The 20,581-nt window shown below is 35.1% G+C and overlaps 2 protein-coding genes across 5 annotated transcripts; one reads left to right on the plus strand and one right to left on the minus strand.

The window, feature by feature from the left end:
- Positions 1-4,985: 4,985 nt before the first annotated feature.
- LOC113070369 (stathmin domain-containing protein 1-like) lies at positions 4,986-10,275 on the minus strand. Of its 3 annotated transcripts, none has more exons than XM_026243650.1 (5): positions 10,108-10,275; positions 7,486-7,636; positions 7,183-7,316; positions 6,461-6,592; positions 4,986-6,331 (listed from the first exon to the last, which is right to left on the minus strand). In XM_026243650.1, the coding sequence occupies exons 1-5, from the start codon at positions 10,246-10,248 to the stop codon at positions 6,071-6,073; spliced, it is 819 nt and encodes a 272-aa protein (XP_026099435.1). In that variant the 5' UTR covers positions 10,249-10,275; the 3' UTR covers positions 4,986-6,070. The 3 variants fall into 3 exon arrangements, with proteins under 3 accessions (XP_026099435.1, XP_026099436.1, XP_026099437.1); XM_026243651.1 differs by lacking the exon at positions 10,108-10,275 and adding an exon at positions 7,983-8,326; XM_026243652.1 differs by having other exon boundaries at positions 6,156-6,359.
- LOC113070368 (phosphatidylserine synthase 1-like) lies at positions 10,247-19,866 on the plus strand. Of its 2 annotated transcripts, none has more exons than XM_026243648.1 (13): positions 10,247-10,425; positions 10,938-11,029; positions 11,319-11,363; positions 11,450-11,574; positions 12,419-12,577; positions 13,166-13,317; positions 13,540-13,681; positions 14,805-14,917; positions 15,320-15,385; positions 16,462-16,561; positions 17,051-17,119; positions 17,829-17,895; positions 18,911-19,866. In XM_026243648.1, the coding sequence occupies exons 1-13, from the start codon at positions 10,247-10,249 to the stop codon at positions 19,006-19,008; spliced, it is 1,407 nt and encodes a 468-aa protein (XP_026099433.1). In that variant the 3' UTR covers positions 19,009-19,866. The 2 variants fall into 2 exon arrangements, with proteins under 2 accessions (XP_026099433.1, XP_026099434.1); XM_026243649.1 differs by having other exon boundaries at positions 18,914-19,866.
- Positions 19,867-20,581: the final 715 nt, after the last annotated feature.

Raw genomic sequence — 20,581 nt, forward strand, 5'->3', positions numbered from 1 at the left:
GAAAAAGGGACTGGGATATTTAGCCTAAGATTTCGTTTCAGGACAACATGAAGGACTGATGAGGTGAACTGTCCCATTTACAACACGTTTCAATATCAGCCAGTAATAGAAATGCAAGCAGATAGCGTAAAACAATTGTAAAAGTTTGAAAGGTTTAAAAGTCACTTACTAAAATAAATAAAGTAAGTGAGTCGTCAAGCGCGCGTTCTATAGAAACTCAGTGCGCTTGACTATAAAAGTCACCTTCATTAGTTCTGGTGAGTTGCCATTTAAATGTGTTGTGTCACGCTGTCACACTGCCGTGGCGCAAAATGTTTGTTTCAAAGTTTACGTTTGACAGCCTCTAACGTCATAGTGGGAATACTTACAAATCCATAACCCCTGGACTTTCCAGTCTGTCTGTCGGTAATCACCACAGCTTCTTCTATTTCGCCATACACTTCAAAATATTTCCTTAGACTGGAATCCGTCGTATGATACGGAAGACCACCGACAAATATCTTGGTATAAGTGGTGTCCTTTTGGGTGGTATGCATCCTCACAAAAAAAGCTCAAGTGCAAAAAAATAATAATGATAAAAAATAAAAAAGGGAAAGTCGATAGTGCAATTTAGGATTGATAATGACCGTAGCACCCCGTTAATAGTCCGTTAAAATATTCACTAGAACTTACAAAAAGCGATTGCTGAGGAATATAAAACGCACGCTCGCAGATGGGTTTTAATGTCAGAGGTAGATTAATGTGGTAAGTAATGTGGAGCGGATTGAACCAAGGATCATCAGGTGGGTCAAACTCCTCTTCCAAACTGACGTGACTTCTAAAACGTGCGTGTGACCCATTCCTAAAAGCACCCGGTTAAACCACACCCAGAACACTTTGAGGGAACACGCCCACTCCACGCGCTGAACAACAGCTGGACGACGCACAAGGGGCATCTGTGTGCCATTGTTCAAGAACTGTAGACATTTCATACATATGTTATTTCAGGTAATGCATGTCGATTTGAGTGTGATAGGAAAAAAATACTCCAAATGCAATCTACTGCATGAAAACCCTATGAAACCAGCCTACAGACCCAGCTGGAAAATCAGCTGGAAACACTGGTAGTTTGAGATCTAAGAAAAATATAGGCTAGCTTCAGGCAAAAACTACACATGACAATAAAGATCTGTCAAAAATAAACTTAATTGCTAAATTAAAAAAGGCAGACACAAATTGGGTTAACACTTAACTCCATATGACCCAATAAATAAGAAAAGAACAAAAGAATGATTTAATCATTTAAAAAAAAATAAAAAATAAATAAAACACATTCCTTTGAGTTCTTTGTAGCATTTTTTGTAAATTTTTTGTATTTATTCTGGAAAAAAAGTATACAGCCTATATATAGGCTATATACAAACCCGATTCCAAAAAAGCGGGGACATTGTACAAACTGTACAAAGTGAGGCATTTTGAAATGTCATGCCAAATATTGGCTCACTTTGTATTTCATGAGAGCTACACATTCCAAAAAAGTTGGGGCAGGTAGCAATAAGAGTCCGGAAAAGTTCAATGTACATATAAGGAACAGCTGTAGGAACAATTTGCAACTTATTATGTAAATTTGCAACATGATTTGGTATAAAAAGAGCCTCTCAGAGTGGTAGTGTCTCTTCAGAAGTCAAGATGGGCAGAGGATCACCAAATTCCCCCAATGATGCGGCGAAAAATAGAGGAGCAATATCAGAAAGGTTTTTTCAAAGAGCAATTGCAAAGAGTTTGAATTTATTATCAAACAATGCATTAATATCATCCAAAGATTCTGGAATCTGGAACAATCACTGTGTGTAAGGGTCCAAGGCAGGAAAGCCATACTGGATGCCCGTGATCTTCGGGCCCTTAGACGGCACTGCCTCACATACAGGAATGTTACTGTAATGGAACACAACATGGGCTCAGGAATACTTCCAGAAAACATTGTCGGTGAACACAATCCACTCTATAGGTCAAAAAGAAGCCATATCTTAACATGATCCTGAAGTGCAGGTGTCTTCTCTGTGACAAGGCTCATTTAAAATGGACTGTGGTAAAGTGGAAAACTGTTCGGTGGTCAGACTAATATAAAATTTGAAGTTCTTTTGGAAAATTGGGACGCCATGTTATCTAGACTAAATAGGACATAGACAACCCAAGTTGTTATCAGCGCTCAGTTCAGAAGCCTGCATCTATTGATGGTATGGGTTGCATGAGTGTGTGTCTTGCATTTTCCAACATGACAATGCCAGACAACATGCCATACTGCATTAATTACAACATGATGGCAGCGTAGAAGAAGGATCCGGGTGCTGAAATGGCCAGCCTGTAGACCAGATCTTTCCCCCATAGAAAACATTTGGCGCATTTTAAAGAGTAAGATTTGACAAAGAAGACCTAAGACAGTTGAGCAACTAGAAGCCCGTATAAGACAAGAATGGGACAACATTCCTATTCCTAAACTTGAGCAGGCTTGTCTCCTCAGTCCCCAGATGTTTTGCAGACTGTTATATAAAGGAGAGGGGATGCCACACAGTGGTAAACATGGCCTTGTCCCAACTTTTTTGAGATGTGTTGATGCCATTAAATTTAAAATCAACGTATTTTTTCCCTTAAAATGACATTTTTGCTGTTTAAACATTTGATTTCTCATCTGTGTCTATTCTGAATTAACATTTGAAATTTGAATTTGAAACTTCCACATCATTGCATTTTGTTTTTTATTCACCAATTTGTACAGTGTCCCAACTTTTTGGGAATTGGGTTTTATATATATATATATATATATATATTATATATATATATATATATATATATAATATATTATATATATATATATATATATATATATATATACATATAATTATATATATATATTATATTATGTTCTGTAATATTTAAAAAAAATGTGTTCAGTGGTCACCATTTGATTAGAATTATTTTCACCGGCTTTAATACATGACATACAATAACATGAATTTGTAGAAATATGCATACTTCAGGACATAGCTGCTATTTATTCCAACATCAAATTAAAATCAGTTAATAATTAATGAAAAGTATAATATAGCATTCTAACATTTCCTTGACATATGAAAGGCGCATCTTTACAACAATCACCGACAATTACAACTGCTGATGACAGACCATCCCAATCTCCTTTAGCACATAAAGAACAGACTATTTTCTAGGTCTCCATATAATTGGGAGGAAACATGATATGTCACCAGGTAAATTATTAAACAGCCTTCTCATTTAGACCATACAACTTCCAAAGCACTTGGGTGATGGAGTTTTTGTGGAAGCTTGCAACCCGAGAACTAGCCTGTGTAGTGTGACCCGCCAAGCCATGTGGAGATCCTGACGCCCGTGGATGGATAACTGAGGCTTTATATAAAAATATCAGGTAGGAACTCGATCTAGAGCATCCATGAGTCAACTAATTTATTCATGCCGGGCCACACGCTCATTAAGCTGCGAGTGGAGGCGCTGTGAGGGAGATGGCTTTGTGTTTCAGCACAGTTACAAAAGGAGGCCTATCCTCTTTCAGGCATTTGTCTACATTTACCTACAAGACATTGACTTGCACAGTTTTATGGGCAACCACTGAATAACTTGATTAGCAATCAATTTAATAAAATTTGCATCAAAAGGAATATTCCGGGTTCAGTTGACAAAGCTTAACTGACAGCATTTCTGAGATAATTACCACCAAAATAATTTTTCTATAAAAAAGCAAAAAATCTAAGGTTTCTGCAAGGCATTTACATTGAAAGTCAAAGGGATAGGATATAGGATTCAAAAGCAGAAATGTGAAGCTCTTTTTATAAAAGCTCTCACATTCATTTTATGCTAAAACTTTAAACTTGGTAAAATTGGTATTGTTATTTTTTTACAGCTGTTTTAGGAGTTATGTTGTCATGGCAACAAAGTTGAAATAAATTACACAGAAAAGTTTAACATGCTTCCACTAAAATCATGTTACACCAGTGTTTTTTCTTCATAAATAGTTTTTTGTTATTTTTTATTTTCTTTTTCAAAGTTACAGTAATTTTGTCATTCTTATTAGTTTTTCTTTTCAAATGTGTCTTTATAGGTTTATTAATATTTCAGTTTTAGTTTAGTTATTTTAGCACATCAAGTTAAACTAAATGAAAATTTGAAATGTTGCCTTGGAAAAATATTTTTTTTTTAATTTCAGATAAATTAATATAAGTAATGAACATGAATATATATTTATGGATTCCATTCCATTTTAAATGCCATATTTCTTTTTTTGTTACACCTTAAAGTACTGTTGATCGAGCTTAACTTGAACCCTTTTTCTTGAACTCAGAATTTTCCATAAAGTTAATGGATATAACCTGTCTTGTTAGTTCTTCTCCTTTTCAAGTTGGGTTACACTAATGGAATAGTTTATAATAGACTTAATGCTGATTTTGCAGGGTAAACAAAAAGAACGAGAGACTACAGAGATTTTGGAGAGCCCTCACACAATCCACCTGTCAAACACAGTCACTCACTCTCACAAACACACATTTATGGCCTTCAGAGGTCATAGGTTTTAGCGAACAGCTGACGACTCTGAAAGCCACACAAGTCATAAAAGGTTATAACCGTATACTTCGTTTATTTGGATAAAGTCTGGTGAAATATAGTTATGCTGTACATATTTTTTAGTGTTTGAGTCCGTGATGCTGATTTTTATATGCCATCATATAAGCCTGTCTAAGAAGAGCCAGTTTGACTGCATAACTGCTTTGATAGAGGGGGCATTTTCAAATGTAACAGGTGGGACCTTTGGGAATGTCAGTGCAGGCAGACAAATCACTGGCAGCTGTAACAGCACACACACAAGTACAAACACACACACCCTCTCTCTCTCTCTCTCTCTCTCTCTCTCACACACACACACACACACACACACACAACAGATGACGTTTTTTTTTTTTTTTTTTTTTAAGGTATCTTGTTTTATTTAATTAGCAAATTGCAAGAGGCCTAGTTACTTAAGACAGTTAAACCATCATAATTACAGAGATAACATGCAAAGAAAACAGCAGAGAGCCATCTCAGACTTCCGCTGTTCCCAAGACAGAAAACAAGTCCCCATTTCAGCCTACTACATAAGCTAAGTAGCGCCACCTTGTGGACAGCCATTTACCTTCATTGGAAGGTAAATAATTGCAACTGAGTGCTTAAAAGAATATATTGATTTTTGGAAAAAATATCTCACAGATTATTCTAATAACTGATTGCATATAAAAATAGTTTACATGATAAACTGTACATAAAAGGTTTGGGGTTGGTAAGAAATGAATGCTTTCATTCAGCAAGGATGCATTAACTTGATCAAAAGTCACAGGAGAGACATTTACAATGTTACAAAAGATTTCTATATCAAGCAAATGCTGTTCTTTTGACATTTCCATTTATCTAAGAATCCCGGGTAAAATGTATCATGACTTCCAAAAAGAAGATTAAGCCGAATATCTGTTTTCAACATGGATAATAATAATAGGAAATGTTACTCGAGCAAATAAATCTTAGATATATGTTCTATTTTTACTGTATTTGGAAACAAATAAATGCAGGCTTGGTGAGCACAAGAGACTTTTATACAAAAACATTAAAAAATCTTACTTGCCTCAACCTTTTGAATGGTGTATGTTTAGTACAAGAATAATGTTCTTAAGATTCAAGACCTATGAGCACTATAAAAGAAATATCTCATTGGCAACATATATATCATGCTGAATTATCATTCCTTCTAATCAATGTTCTGCTAGCTACAAAATGATTGCATCAACCTGTTTACACTTATTAGGCACATATTTCCATTTCTTTTTCTATATAATAATGTAAAACCCAAGGTCAGAATTTGATCTGAGCCATACCCTGTATTAAAATAAACAAGATTAATAATGTGAATAACATGTAAAGTGCATGTGCAACTCTAAGAATGTAACTTAACTTGACTAGATCAAGCTGCTTCTGGACGTATGGCTCAGTTTATCCTGCATGTGTCATTCTGAAACACACATAAGCAGCAGGTCTAAAATCCCTCATCTGTGCCTTCAGTCTGTTGGAGTCTGGAGCTGGAGTCATTTTCCAGTTCTGGGGAATCAGTAAGCCTCAGGTGCTCAGACTCTCCATTGATTGGCATCTGTAGGTGTTTGGTTCTGGTTGGGACAGGAAGCTGTTCAGAATGGAGCAGTTCCGTGGGGTCGAGTTCCCCCTCTGCAGTCACTGGGGCAGTGACACGCGGCCGCGCTGATTTAATCCTCAACCTGTGTTTCAGGTCCTGCTCTTTCTCCTAAAACAGATGTTTCAGCTAATCGCAGCTACAAACAATTAGATCAAATACAGTGTACTGAATATTACCTGAGGGATTTAAATTCATTAAAAGTGAATGAATGATAAATGTCATTTGGTTCTGCTTCACCTTTCTCCTCTCCTCCACTTGTCTCATCTTCATCTCAATGTCTTCCTTTCTGGTGACTTCTTGTTCTTTGCGAATTTTCAGTGACTCTAGCCGAGCGGGTGGCCTTCTCTTTGGCTTCTCAGCATCATCCATCTAACAGACATTATACATTTTTGTTGAAATTATCATGCATACACACACAATATGAAATTTTTATTACAGATTTTCCTTCTATTGAAGGAATAGTCAACTAAATGTTAGAGTGGATTAAAGACTAAAGATCATTATCAAACTAAATAAACTCCAAAAAGGGTGATCAGGACCACAACCCTGTCTTGTATCAAAGGGTTTATTTTGGAATTATGATCAACTAAATAAAAAAAAAGTTAGTTGCCAGTAACAATGGTCAAATACACAGTATAGAGCTCATTACACAAAAAGATTTGTATTTTAGAGATTCTTGTAATAATAAATGATTATAAGCATGCAATAAATAAATAAATAAATAAATAAATAAATTCCAATGCAATGCGTAATTCAAAATACAGGTAAAATCATTAAGAAATATTCCTTTATATTAACACTCTACCCTTTTTTACAGACTTTTTATATTAACACTCTGCCCTTTTTTACAGACTTTTCTTAAAATGTTGTTTAATGTGAGAAAATGTAATATTTGAGACATTATAGCAGCTTTATTTAATGCTTTTTATATTTCAGGATTTATACTTTTCAGCCCTCACCATGATGTCGTAGGCTTCCCCACTTCCTCCCTGTCTTGGCTGAGCTGGAATTATTCCTTGAACCAGCAGTTGCTCCAGGATCTCACTGGACTCAGGCCTCTCTTCACTTTGCTGGGCCAGTCCAGGACTCTGGGCTAGATTTCACACAACGTGTAGGTCAAAATAATCATTAGATTCAGTTGATTTCCTACATTCTATTTGATATGTTTATTCCATTTCAGCTTTCCTCTGCACTTTCAGTCAGCAGTTTTTGGTTCATTTAAAGTGAAATAAAATCAAGCTGTCCTAGAATTTCGATCTAACCTTGTAGCGGTGGCAGCATTCTAGGTACAGATCCAGGTAGAACCGATGGCTCTGCTGCATCTAGACTGACCCCGCTATCGGTGGTCATTTTGGACACTGCAGAGTCACCACGAGAGCCTCCCTGAGCCACAACAACCTCCAGAGTTTCGCTCTACAAAATAAAAGCAAAGTCAGATATAAGTCTTCATATAATAGAACATTGACAGCCTAAATTGTCAGCCTGTCATATAGTTTATCTGTTCTGTTGGCTGTTTTTTTTAAAGGATTTAGGAATGTGAAACCAGGCGAAATCAGCTCAGACCAGCTAAAGCATTTTGTTTTGTTTAATTATTCATCTAATTCACATAATATAGACTATTAAATATCACAGCTGAGGGAAAAAACCAATTATCTTCATCAGTTTCCTCATTTGTTTCAACATATTATAACCACTACCGACTCGTTTATTAATTCATGTTCGAAATCATAAATCGAATAACAAAAAGACTACAGCTGACCTCATTTCCGTTCAGACTGTTCGGTTTCACGGGTTCAACCACCGTGATTTTGGAGCTCCCACAGCCCATGTTTATCGCTCAGGACAGCGCGAGCATTCAGCGCGGCTCCGGAACTCTTTGATCTGTGTCAAGTTCTCATACACTGTCGCATTCCAACACATGAGCTAAGAACTCGCAACCATCGTCGTCATGGACTCTCTGCGTTGCTACGATTCGTTGCTACAATAAATCTGACCCCTTTCCAGAGGTCATGTAACCTGTTAGGTTGCCTTGGCTTTGCGCTAGTCAATAATAAAACACGCGTTTATACTGGTAATTGATTATTCAAATAAAAGTGGCATCAACATTACTCAGTTAATTTGTCACTATTCATTAGAATTAAACCAAACAGTTAACTTTTAATTATATATATATATATATATATATATATATATATATATATATATATATATATATATATATATATATATATATATATATATATATATATATATATATATATATATATATATATGTTTGCTATAAGTAGCAAAATGTATAGTTTCTGTGTGGTTAAATGTTTCAAACACAGATACTTTAAAAAAATTGTTTACATATTAATTCTAATCAGTTTGCCTATGGTCAGTTGGCCATCTGGATCCCTTAGGCACCCTTATATTATATTATATTATATTATATTATATTATATTATATTATATTATATTATATTATATTATATTATATTTTTTATTTATTTATTTATTTTGCATAGGCAAGGCATGTTTATTTATATAACACATTTCAATGGTAATTCAAAGTGCTTTACATAAAATAAAAGAAAATAATAATAACAAATATACGGAAGTTCTAAGAGTTATAACGAGAAAACAAGAAGAAAAATATTATAATGCATGGCCACTTAGAACTTTCGTACAAATAATCACAACATTAAAACAAATAAATAAAAACGGCAAATGATTTAAAAACTGATTTAAAGACTTAAAATAAATGTAACACAGTTAAGATAGAAAATTGTTATACATAAAATATAGTGCATATAATGTATTATAATTTTAGTGCATATAATGTATACACAATTTTCTTTGAGAGTAATATTTATATGTATACATAAATGTTTTTTTTTTCATCAAATCTAGATCTGATTTACAATTATTTTTTTACATCTTTGTATGAGTGTTGGCAATAATCCACATAGTCTGATGAGTCAGACCTATAATTGGTGGGCTGGGTGTCTTTTATGGTTGTAGTTGAGGAAAGGTGACTAGGTGACATATAATGTGTAATAGAGATCTGTCAAGCCATGGCCAATTGTTTTATGACAGGTATGTAATTAAATGTAGCCAACACATCATCAGTAAATTTCCAGTAAATGTAGCCAACACATCAAATAAAAAGGAAATAAAAACACTGGCATATGAACTGCATGTCCAATGGGATTATTATGGTCCATTATGTGGCGCACACACACACACACACACACACACACACACACGTTTGTTTTTGTGAAAAGTGGGGACATCCCATAGGCGTAATGGTTTTTATACTGTAGAAACTGTATATTCTATCGCCATTCACCAACCCTACCCCTAAACCTAACCCTCACAGGAAACTTTGTGCATTTTTACTTTCTCAAAAAACCTCATTCTGTATGATTTATAAGTGTTTTGAAAAATGGGGACATGGGTTATGTCCTCATAAGTCTCCCTCTCCTTGTAATACCTGTGTCATACCCATGTCATTATACAGAGTTGTGTCCTGATATGTCACAAAAACATGCCCACAAACACACACACACACACATATAGGCTAACTTGAAAATTCCTCCCATTATAACATAAAGAAAGACAAAGAAAGAAAGAAAAAGAAAGAAAGAAAAAAGAAAGAAAAGCTTTAGATTCAGATTATTTAAACTGATTTTAGATCGGACTGAAATAGATGAAGAACAACAGAGAACATCTCCAATGTGAACTTCAGAAGTAGATCCGCTTCACGCGAGCGCGCATTCAGACCAGAAGATGGTAGTCTCGCTCATCTTTTCTCCAGTCAACGCCCACGAACCCTGAACGAACCCGCCTGAAACAAAGCTCTGCAAATGGGAGAAGCTCTTATAACATCCTGCTTTTACCCAGCCAATGAAGTTGCCAGAAATAGGGCGGTAATAACATCTCGACCCACTCAACTTCAGCGAAATTCTGTCAGAGAAACTCGGCGCTGGCGGAGTGGAGTGTCTTCTGGATCCGTTGTAAGTTTGGATGAGACCAACCATGGCGCCCAATCAGGGTTCCAGGATGCTCAGTAAAGATGACGCGAATTGTAAACTTCACTTTCGGATGATAAACGAGCAACAGGTGGAGGATATCACCATCGATTTCTTCTACAAACCGCATACCATCACTTTACTGACGCTCACCGTTGTCAGCATAATGTACTTTGCGTTTACGAGGTAAGTAAACAAACAGCAGGTTTACGGCAGGACACTCCTGTCAGCATGGCAACGGCAATTCAGAGCGCGTGACAGCGTTCAGTCAAGCCGACTGCATCAGCTTAAATAGTTTAAATGGAATTAAGATATTTTGTTAGAATGTTGCCAACGCAGATTAGGTTAACAACTGCTTTAAATTATTTGAAAACCTTAAATATTACACTAAGCTCATTAAAAATAGTTTTCATTATATTTATATTGTTGTTTTCAAAAACTAAAACTAATAAAATTATTAAAACTTTAACCAAAATGAAAATGCAAATACAAAATATAAATAATAAAAACTAATAAAAATACTGACAATAGTATCTTCCTTTTACTATACTGGTCTGTCTTATTCTCCATTTGCCACACACACACACACACACGCCCACCAGAGTCTGGTGACAATGTGAAAGGTTAGAGTTCTGTGATGTAATAATCATGGCTCTGATATGTCATCTGAACCTCGTGTTTTCATTGTTTTCGTGCAGGGATGATGGTGATTCTGATAATAACCTGCGTGTGGGTCTGCTGCTGGTTGGCTCTTTCTTTCTTGTTATCAGTGTTCTTGCCTTCCCCAACGGTACAATAATTGTTAATTTGCTTCTCAGTAGTATTACATACTTTTTAACTGGATGCAAATTGACTTTTGCCGAGTGCTTTCACTGCAGGAAATTTCTGTCATTATTAACTCACACTCATGTCTTTTCTTCAATGGAACACAAAAGCAAATATTTGTAGTAGAATTTCCAAGCTACACTTTTCCATACAATACGTTCATAGGAATGACATGAAAATGAACTGTCCATTTAACAAGTTTTATGTCCCTACTAAATATATATGTCTTTCATTGGATTAAAAACATCTTTTAGGTCCTTTCACAAGACCTCATCCTGTTATATGGCGCATGGTTTTTGGTGAGTGACTGTTAACAGTCTCTTCTTGTGTATCAGCGGCTGAGTTGACTCAACGTCCAACACCTGGATCTATTGGCACTTTTCAGGTCTCAGTGTCCTTTACTTCCTCTTCCTGGTGTTCCTCATCTTCCTGAATTGGGATCAAGTGAAGGCGCTGTTGTATTGGCTGGACCCCAATCTACGTTACGCCACACGAGAAGCAGATGTCATGGTGAGTGATATCCAAAAAAACTAAATTCATCCTTTTGTGAGAGGCTATAAAGTTTTTTGTCATCAATAAAACCATCACATCTTATACTCTTTGTTGCTGTAGGCCAACATTTTGTGTTTATATAAACAGTAACAAATCTGTACTAGCAGTTCAAGTCATTATTTATTTTCTCACTTCTCAACTGGTCTGTCCTATGTTTTCTGCAATCTTTGATCTTGTTAAGTTCATCCGGTACTTTCAGGTAATTTTCCTGATTCCCATAATTATAATTCATTTACAAACCAATATAAAAAGTCTGTTGCTGATGCATAATTATTGAACATTTAATTAAGGCAAGTTAAAATAAAAAAAAAATAAAGTGCATCCTTTTTTATACAATCTGTGATTTCCTGTATAATGTCATCTTTGCCTATAGCCGTATAGCTGAAACCCTCCCTTCAGTGTGTGTGTGTGTGTGTGTGTTTCTAATCCGGTGAACTATGATTAATCAGTGTAAAGAGATAATGCCAGCTTTCTGTAAGAGGTTTCTATGTAGCTCAGAGGACGGCCTGACTGCGGACATCCAGCCAATAGGATTATTTGAATCTGTCCATTGACATCAGGCTCCATGTCATTCACTGTATCTAATTCGCCCCTAATTTGTGTCAGTTTTTATTTTCATTAATTTGTAAAATTTGTGAAATTTGTTTCTTGAAAATAAAAGGCTTATATAGCCCTTATATGTCGTATAGCCAATAAAATAATCTATAGTGTAAATAATTATTATAATTTTACTATCTAATTTTACTATCTAATTGTTTAATTTTGTTTTAATTATTTATTTATTTTATCCCAAATTGTACAGGAGTATGCCATAAACTGTCACGTGATTACATGGGAACGCATCCGGAGTCATTTTGACATTTTTGCCTTTGGTCATTTCTGGGGCTGGGCAATGAAAGCTCTACTCATCCGCAGCTACGGCCTCTGCTGGACCATCAGCATCACATGGGAGCTCACAGAGGTAATGCATTTTATATATTTAAACTATTTAAATGTCAAACGTTTGGGGGCAGCTTGATTTTTTTTATTTCATGTTTTTTTAAGAAGTCTCTTGTGCTCACCAAAGCTGCTGATTTGATCAAATAAATACAGTAAAAACTGTTTAAAGCTCCATATATAAATGTTTTTGGATATGGTTTGACACCATGAGTGGGTAGATGTCTTTCCCAATCGAATGCCTTAGAAAATAAGCAGCTGCTTATGCAATAGTACTGATTACGCAATTTCCTCGTAACGCCATACTTAATCTGTAAGAATTAATTTAAAGGAAATATGACTAAGTGTTCTTTGATTAAGGAAATAAAATAGAAAATCACAGTTTGAGGTAAACCCTTCTAGTATCCTATTGAGTATAATTTTTATAATTGACAGATTTATTGTTTGAGTCGTGCCTATTATTATTATTATTATTATTATTATTACTGTTGACATCATTATATAAGCTGATGCCTAATATTGTAGCAGTGAAAACCGCCTGGATTGTTATATAGGGCACACCACCACTTGTTGCATTATATTTCTCTCTTCTCTCTCTTTCTTCCTCATTCAGTTGTTCTTCATGCACCTCCTGCCAAACTTTGCAGAGTGCTGGTGGGATCAAGTCATTCTTGACATCCTATTGTGCAACGGAGGGGGCATTTGGCTTGGCATGACTGTGTGTCGCTTTTTAGAGATGCGTACCTACCACTGGGCCAGTATCAAGTAAGCTCTTTTTATTAATTCTCTTTTAAATTCATCTGGGGCTGTTCCCCATGAAACCAACATTTGTTCCAACATTAGCTATCTGTGTTAACTCCAAACCTGTTTTGCGCTACATTCTTGTTGGATCATCTGATCCAGGGTTTTTATGAGGTAGTGTACAAGGATGTTCGTGTGTCTAGGATTATTGTAAACAGGTCGTTTGTGTGTTGTGAATGTGTTCAGGGATATCCACACCACCACAGGCAAGCTGAAACGGGCTGTTTTGCAGTTCACTCCGGCCAGCTGGACGTATGTGCGCTGGTTTGACCCCAAATCCTCTTTTCAGAGGGTGGCTGGAATCTACCTCTTCATGATAGTATGGCAGGTGTGTGATGCTACAGAAATCTACTTGATGGTGATTGTGATCTAAAATATAAGTAGTATGGAAAGCCTCTCAGTTTACGCTACATTCAGGTTTAGTATGTTGGATATGAACCGAACCAGCAGTGTGAAAATTTACTTTAGCCATGATTTTCCAAACTGGGGGCATTTAAATTATAGTCACAGTGAGAAAATGAGTGTTGATGATAATTAAGATTTCATTAGGATTCCATTATGTATTTTTAATGAGAACCTTAATAATCTAGCTTGACAGAAAATACTTGTTTAGCCTGCTTATTGCGACAAAACTGCATATAAAGATTCCAATCAAAGTGCTCAACGCAGGTGCTCAGCCACAAAATATTTCAAACAGGAAAATCAAAGATGTTTCAATCTGGTCATCATCAGGTCTGATAAAGAGCTTTTATGCACGAAACCTTTTCTTGTTTGACAAAACTGCATATCCCATCTTTTGCTGTGATTATATAGAAAACCATTATTTTTTTTATATTTGATTTTTGTTTTATTATTTTAATATATTTTAAAATATAATGTATTCCTGTGATGGAAAAGCTAAATTTTCGTCAGCTTTTACTCCAGTCTTCAGTGTCACATGATCCTTCAGAAATTATTCGATGTTGATTTGCTACTCAAAAAAAAAAAACTTTTCTTACTAATATTATTATCATTGTTGAAAACATGATTCATACCTTTGTGTAAACCTTAATACCATTTTTTTTCTGGATTATTTGATGAATAGAAAGTTTAAAAGAAAAGAACAACATTTATTTGAAATGGAAATCTTTTGTAACAATGTAAAAGTCTTTACTGTCACTTTTAATCAATGTACAATGATCAATATAATGCATCCTTTCTAAAAAAAAAAAAACTATTAATTTCTTTAAAAAATTTAACTTAATGAACACTAGTGTAGACAAAGCATCACTTACACACCTAATGTACCCTAAACAAATATTCAGTTTAATTGAAAAACAGCAAGAAATATAAAATTGTTCAATACATTCATTTGGGCTTAAACAAACAGAAGCAGACCACAGTATGTATCTTTTTGATTCTTTGGGTTTTCACTCACGTTTGTCCTGTTTTTTTTTTTTGCTCTCCTACAGCTCACAGAATTGAACACATTTTTCCTGAAGCATATCTTCGTATTCCAGGCCTCTCATCCTCTCAGCTGGTGCCGGATCCTCTTTATTGGGATCATCACTGCCCCCACAGTTCGGTAATGTTCCAGCGTAATCCCTTGAAATGAACCTTTCTTTGTACTGGTACATCTCACCCGACCGAACAATACTAAGAAATTTCCCTTTATTTTTGCTCTGGCCTCGTTTTGCTTATCTAGAGATCAGGATCATTATCTCTTCAAAATCTGATGTACTAAAGCAAAGTCTTTTGAGAATGAGAATGCTATTTCTTCAAAAACCAGTTATATTTATTTATTGAAATGCTTTATTTATTGTGGCGTGTGATCCGATGATCCAGAAACATCAACACAGAAATGCTGTTTTTCCAGCCATATAGTCATTCTAAATTAATATTTTCATTTTGGATAGTGAAGTTTGGCTGATGTTTTATGCCAGAGGTGTTGAATTATTATTATTTTTTTTTTATCATTTGCATTTAGGCAATACTATGCATATCTAACAGACACCCAGTGCAAAAGAGTAGGAACACAGTGTTGGGTGTTTGGGTAAGTATGTTTATTTATCTAATGCAAACGTTCTATGTAATATCTGTCAAAATAAGGATTTGTAGAAGTCATATTAATAGTAAAGCCAGTGGTTTTTCCAGTTTAGATGTTTTGGGACTTATAATCAGCAACAGATGATGACTTATAGGGTTAGTTCTTCAAAAATGAAACTTTTGTCAAAATTGACTCACACTTATGGCATTCCAAACCTGTATGAATTGTGTGAAACATAAGGAACACATTTGTGGAGCACATTTTGAGCAGCTTACATTGACAATGAAAGTCAGTGGGCTCCAGTGTTGTTTTGGACCTCGCTCACTTTCAGTGTGTAAACAAAAACATTTTAAAATATTTTCTGCTGTGTTCCGCAGTACAAATAAAATTACACTGGTTCTGAGAGACATGACAGCGTTTTCATTTTTGGGTGAACTTAGCCCTTCTACATAAAGACTGTGTCATGAAATTATTCTGTCTGTTTTTGAACTTATCTTTCTGAAAATACAGTGATATAGATACTCAGACATATAATACATAGGTTTAGTTCCATCCTGCCACAGCTGGTTTTGTTAGAGTCAGGTGATTTGTGTCCTGTTTACCAGACAATCTCACTTTTTCCATTCTATTCCAAACAATGCAGGTATTTTCTCTTGGCTTTAAGCTCCAGGTCTGATGACTAGAGTTAACAAACCTCACTTTTGTATTTGTAAGTGCTACAAGTCTAAAATGCTCATAGAGATTTGCCATTGTGCATTAAACAAAGTTATGTTTATTTATTTGTTTTTTATATTGAAAGAGCGTTTATTTACATGGTTTCACAAAACCTGAAAGATGTTCCGTGGTGCTAAAAGTATTTGATACTTTTGAACGCTTAAAGGGATAATTTAACTATAAATTAAAATTGTCATTTACTCACCCTCATGTGTTTCCACAAGTGTGAAAGCTTTTGTCTTATTTATAGAAACGAAACAAAAAATACCACTTAGTTTGATATATTGTTATGCAATGTAACGAAATTCATACATTTAAATTTTTCGGGTATTGCATTTATGAGTGTGTGCTTCTGTTCTTCCTTTTAGGGCCATTGCTTTCCTGGAAGCTCTGGCTTGTATCAAATTTGGACAAGACTTGTTCTCTAAAACACAGGTTCTTTATGTTGTCCTTTGGCTTTTGTGTTTGGTGAGTTTTGGTGAAAACAGTATCACTATTATTATATATTTATTAATTTATACAAAATAATTCATGAATTTATTTTTTTATATTACTATCTTTTAAAATAAAATTTGTTTTAGAGATGTGTTTAGTGTTTTTCTTAACAGATAGTCAAACCTTAACAAATATTGCTGTACTTTGACTATTATTCAACAGTTGATTATGTTTGTTTATACATCTGTAGTTTGCCCTGAACGTTTACAGATTAAAACCTGTGTTTCTATTAACTAAATACAGTGGGGGATTCAGAAGTCTAAAACCACATTGAAAATCTGAGATTCAAAATCTCATTTAAAATATTCAGAAGTACAGAAATGTTTAAAATTCAACTTTATTTAAAAAGCTAATTACTGGATCACGTGCAAGGGAAATAGACCAAATACTATGAATTTTGAATCCCACTTTATGTGTGGTGAAGTCTCATACATTCTCTCTCTTTCTCTTGCCACCTTCCAGGCTTTTATTACTTTACTCTGTCTGTATGGAATGATTTGGTACGAGCAGAATTATGGGAGGAGACTGAAGGTAAAGGACCATATTTATTTGTCTGTTACAATAACTTGATATACTGAGAGATACTACGGTCCTTAATTAAAAACTGTAGATTCTTCAGCAAGAATATAAATCTAGTTCAGTCAACTGATCATTAAAAATTTGACAGAATTTACATTAGATTCATCCCAAGCAGAGTGCAATTATGAATTAGCTTTTAATGAAAGTAAACACATTCGTACAGGCAATGGTCAATAAACAGTAACAGGGTTATCAGAGATGAGACAAAGGCAGAACAACAAGACAGGCGAGTGATCGGGGCTGGCAGCAAGTAGAGTAAACAACAGTTTAAAAAAACAGGCCAGGAGAGTCAAAAAGGCAGGCAGCGAAGAATCCAAAACACAGGACTCCACAAGAGAAGATGACAACACCCAGAAATGTCAGTCAGGGCAGAACAAGACTTCACAAAGAGTTGGTGTGAGGCAGAGGCTTAAGTAGTCCCATAAACAAGCATCAGGTGATCTCATAATCAAAGTCTGGTACGGGCTGATGGGAAATGGAGTTTGATGGGAAAAGTCACAACTCAGGTGATGGCGACCTCTGGTGATAATAAAGGGGGAACCACAGAGGAGAAAGTCACAATTGAGGTGTTAATAATTTGCTCTGGTGTGAAATTTATTTTCCTGGTTTGTGCTGTAGACTTCACATATTGATAAAATGACAACTCTCTTAACTTTGACAGAACATTGCAGACTGTGACGACAGCACCATTATTGACACGTATGACAACATTCTTGAAACTTCCAAAGGTAACATGCAATCTGATTTGTTTTAGAGGGTTTGTCAAATGACCGTAAATATCTAGAAGTTGAATGTTTAAAGAAGATTTGTGACAGGCAATTTCCTTTCAGTATTTTTAAATTTTCTTCCCTGTAGATTAAAATAAAAATAAAATAATTGTACTATGATATTAAAGGGATTGTTCACCCAAAAATGATATTTTGATGTTTATCTGCTTACCCCCAGGGCATCCAAGATGTAGGTGACTTTATTTCTTCTGTTGAACACAAACTGAGATTTTTTACTGAAATCGTTTTACTTAAGTCTGTCAGTCTTATAATATAAGTGGATGGGAATCACGACTAAAACATACAATAAAAAAACGACAACAAAAAAAACATCCAGAAACAAAACCAAATGAAAGCCTGCAGCTCGTGATGATACACTGATGTGTAAAGACACAAAACGACCGGTCTGTGGTGTTAATATACTTATAAATCTGCGATCCATCATAAAAGAAGAAGAAGAAGAAGATTCCTCACATGCCTGCTTGAGAATGCACTCAGGAGGACGCGCTTAGGAGAGCTCTAACAGTTTGCACATTCTGTGAATCAGAAGTAAAAACATTATAAATACTGTTCAGTTTCTTGCACAGACAGATCGTTTTGTGTCTTTACACATCAATGTATCGTCACGAGCCGCGGGGTTTCATTTAGTTTTGTTTGTGTGTGTTTTTGTTTTGTTTTATTGTATGTTTTAGCCATGATTCCCATCCACTAACATTATAAGACTGACAGACTACAATATTTTTTGTTAAAAATCTCAATTTGTGTGCTACTAAAGAAACAAAGTCACCTACATCTTGGATGCCCTGGGGGTAGGCAGATAAACATCAAATTTTCATTTTTGGTTGAACTATCCTTTTAAGACCATATTAGGACCGCTTGAGATTTATGTACCCCTCAAATATCTGAATAGCATTTAATCTGGGTTTAAATCTTTATTTAACACCAAAATGTATTCTTACATAATCACTACTATTAGCAGAGAAGAACTCCAGTAGTAATTCCACTTCATCACGGAGAAGAAAAGGAGGCTCTGGAAAAAACAAAACAATCAATGGAACAAGCGGCAAGAAGTGACCACAGCTAGATTCAGTGGACCACAAGGGGTTAAAGAAAGAATATGTCATAAGCGGATGAATAGAGGTTAAGTGGTTAGCTGGGTTATAGTGTGCAGACACAAGAAGCGGTTCTATAAACAAGAGGACACATTCCAAACCACAAGCCTCTGTCTTTACTATATACACTAGTTTTTATTTTCATAGCACTTGGAAGGAAACGATGATTTGTGGTATGCCAGGATTATGGGAAATGACACAATGCACACTTTCCAGTAGCACTGATGTGGCTCTCATATTTAAAAATGTTGGAAGTGTCTGAGCCGGCGAATGTTTGCGATGGCCCTCCTAATGAAATGAGCTCAATGCTGCCAGGCTTTCTGTAAAACATGAAGGGAGCGTTATTGAGCTCTGATGATTTCATACAACCAGTATTGTTAATACAGACCAAGCCCTGTCTTAAATTTTGCACATTTTACTTTAATCAGTGAATGTTTTGTTGACACATAAGCATTGATCAGGGTAAGAAATTGTACGCATCATTTCATTGTGAGCTTAAAAGCGAGCTCTACTTGTTATAATGTAGTATGATCTTGGCACAGCTGTTCCATTATCACAACATTTACAGTTTTTCAGTCTTCTATTTGCTCTTTTAAATTAACACTTCAGGGTTGTTGATGGAGAGGCCTTTTGCATTAAGAGCTGTTGATTTACTTAAATGTAATATGATTCAGCTTTTTTGGCATCATGTAAAGGTGGTTTAGAAATTATTACATAGTGTTGTGTCAAAATGTGTTGTCATTTTTTTCTATACTTTTATAGTTATTGCTTTGTATATTAACTTTTGTGGAAAGATTAAATCTGTGTATGTGGGCATGTACATACATTTCTGTGTGAGACCTTCAAATGACTATGCATTTGTACCTCCAGATTTTTTAAATAGCTGTAATTTTTGCTAAACCTACATTTAAGATTTTTTTTGCTGGTTTTTTAGGCAGGAATGCTTTTTTTTCATGGGTTATTAATACTAAATCGTAGCCTATGCCTGTATTACTACCACTTTTTTTTTGCTTTTGCTTTATTTAATTCTGTTTTCATGGACCAAATTGTTGAGCAATACCCAAGCTGTTAGTTATGGTATACCCTATAACATCAACATCTAAAAATAACTGTTAAAATTTTAGTTATGAATTTTGTATGCATCTGCAGTTTTGGAAGGTGACCAAGAGTCTGCATAAAATGTGAAGTCAAACTAGAATCCACCACAGCAGTGTTCTCATATCTAATTATTTAATTATTTGTGATAATCAGGAGCAATGAGGCATATTTGTTTTAGTTCCTATATGTGGGGGGAATATAACTGTATATGTTGTTGTTGTTGTTGTTGTTTAAGAATTTTGCAGTGATATTGCTGTGTTTACCTGTTAAGTTCTAGAAAAAATACAATCAGTATTTAAATCTGTTTATTACAGGACCAAAAAGGATGTTGAACTAGGAGCATGTAGGGTCTGGTTTATTGGTTACGATCATGAATCTGATATAAAGTTTTTATATAGATCTATACATTTCAGAATGAATATCTCCCTCCCTTGTAA

This window comes from Carassius auratus, unplaced genomic scaffold, assembly GCF_003368295.1.
Source record: "Carassius auratus strain Wakin unplaced genomic scaffold, ASM336829v1 scaf_tig00003777, whole genome shotgun sequence".
NCBI lineage: Eukaryota > Metazoa > Chordata > Actinopteri > Cypriniformes > Cyprinidae > Carassius > Carassius auratus.

Coding starts and splice junctions, on each gene's coding strand:
- LOC113070368 (XM_026243648.1), top strand. CDS start 10,247: ATGGCGCCCAATCAGGGTTCCAGGATGCTCAGTAAAGATGACGCGAAT. Junction 13,318..13,539: donor TACCACTGGGCCAGTATCAA/GTAAGCTCTTTT, acceptor GAATGTGTTCAG/GGATATCCACACCACCACAG. Junction 17,120..17,828: donor ATTATGGGAGGAGACTGAAG/GTAAAGGACCAT, acceptor TAACTTTGACAG/AACATTGCAGACTGTGACGA.
- LOC113070369 (XM_026243650.1), bottom strand. CDS start 10,248: ATGGTTGGTCTCATCCAAACTTACAACGGATCCAGAAGACACTCCACT. Junction 7,637..10,107: donor CTGGCAACTTCATTGGCTGG/GTAAAAGCAGGA, acceptor TTTATTTTGTAG/AGCGAAACTCTGGAGGTTGT. Junction 6,332..6,460: donor AAGTGGAGGAGAGGAGAAAG/GTGAAGCAGAAC, acceptor CATCTGTTTTAG/GAGAAAGAGCAGGACCTGAA.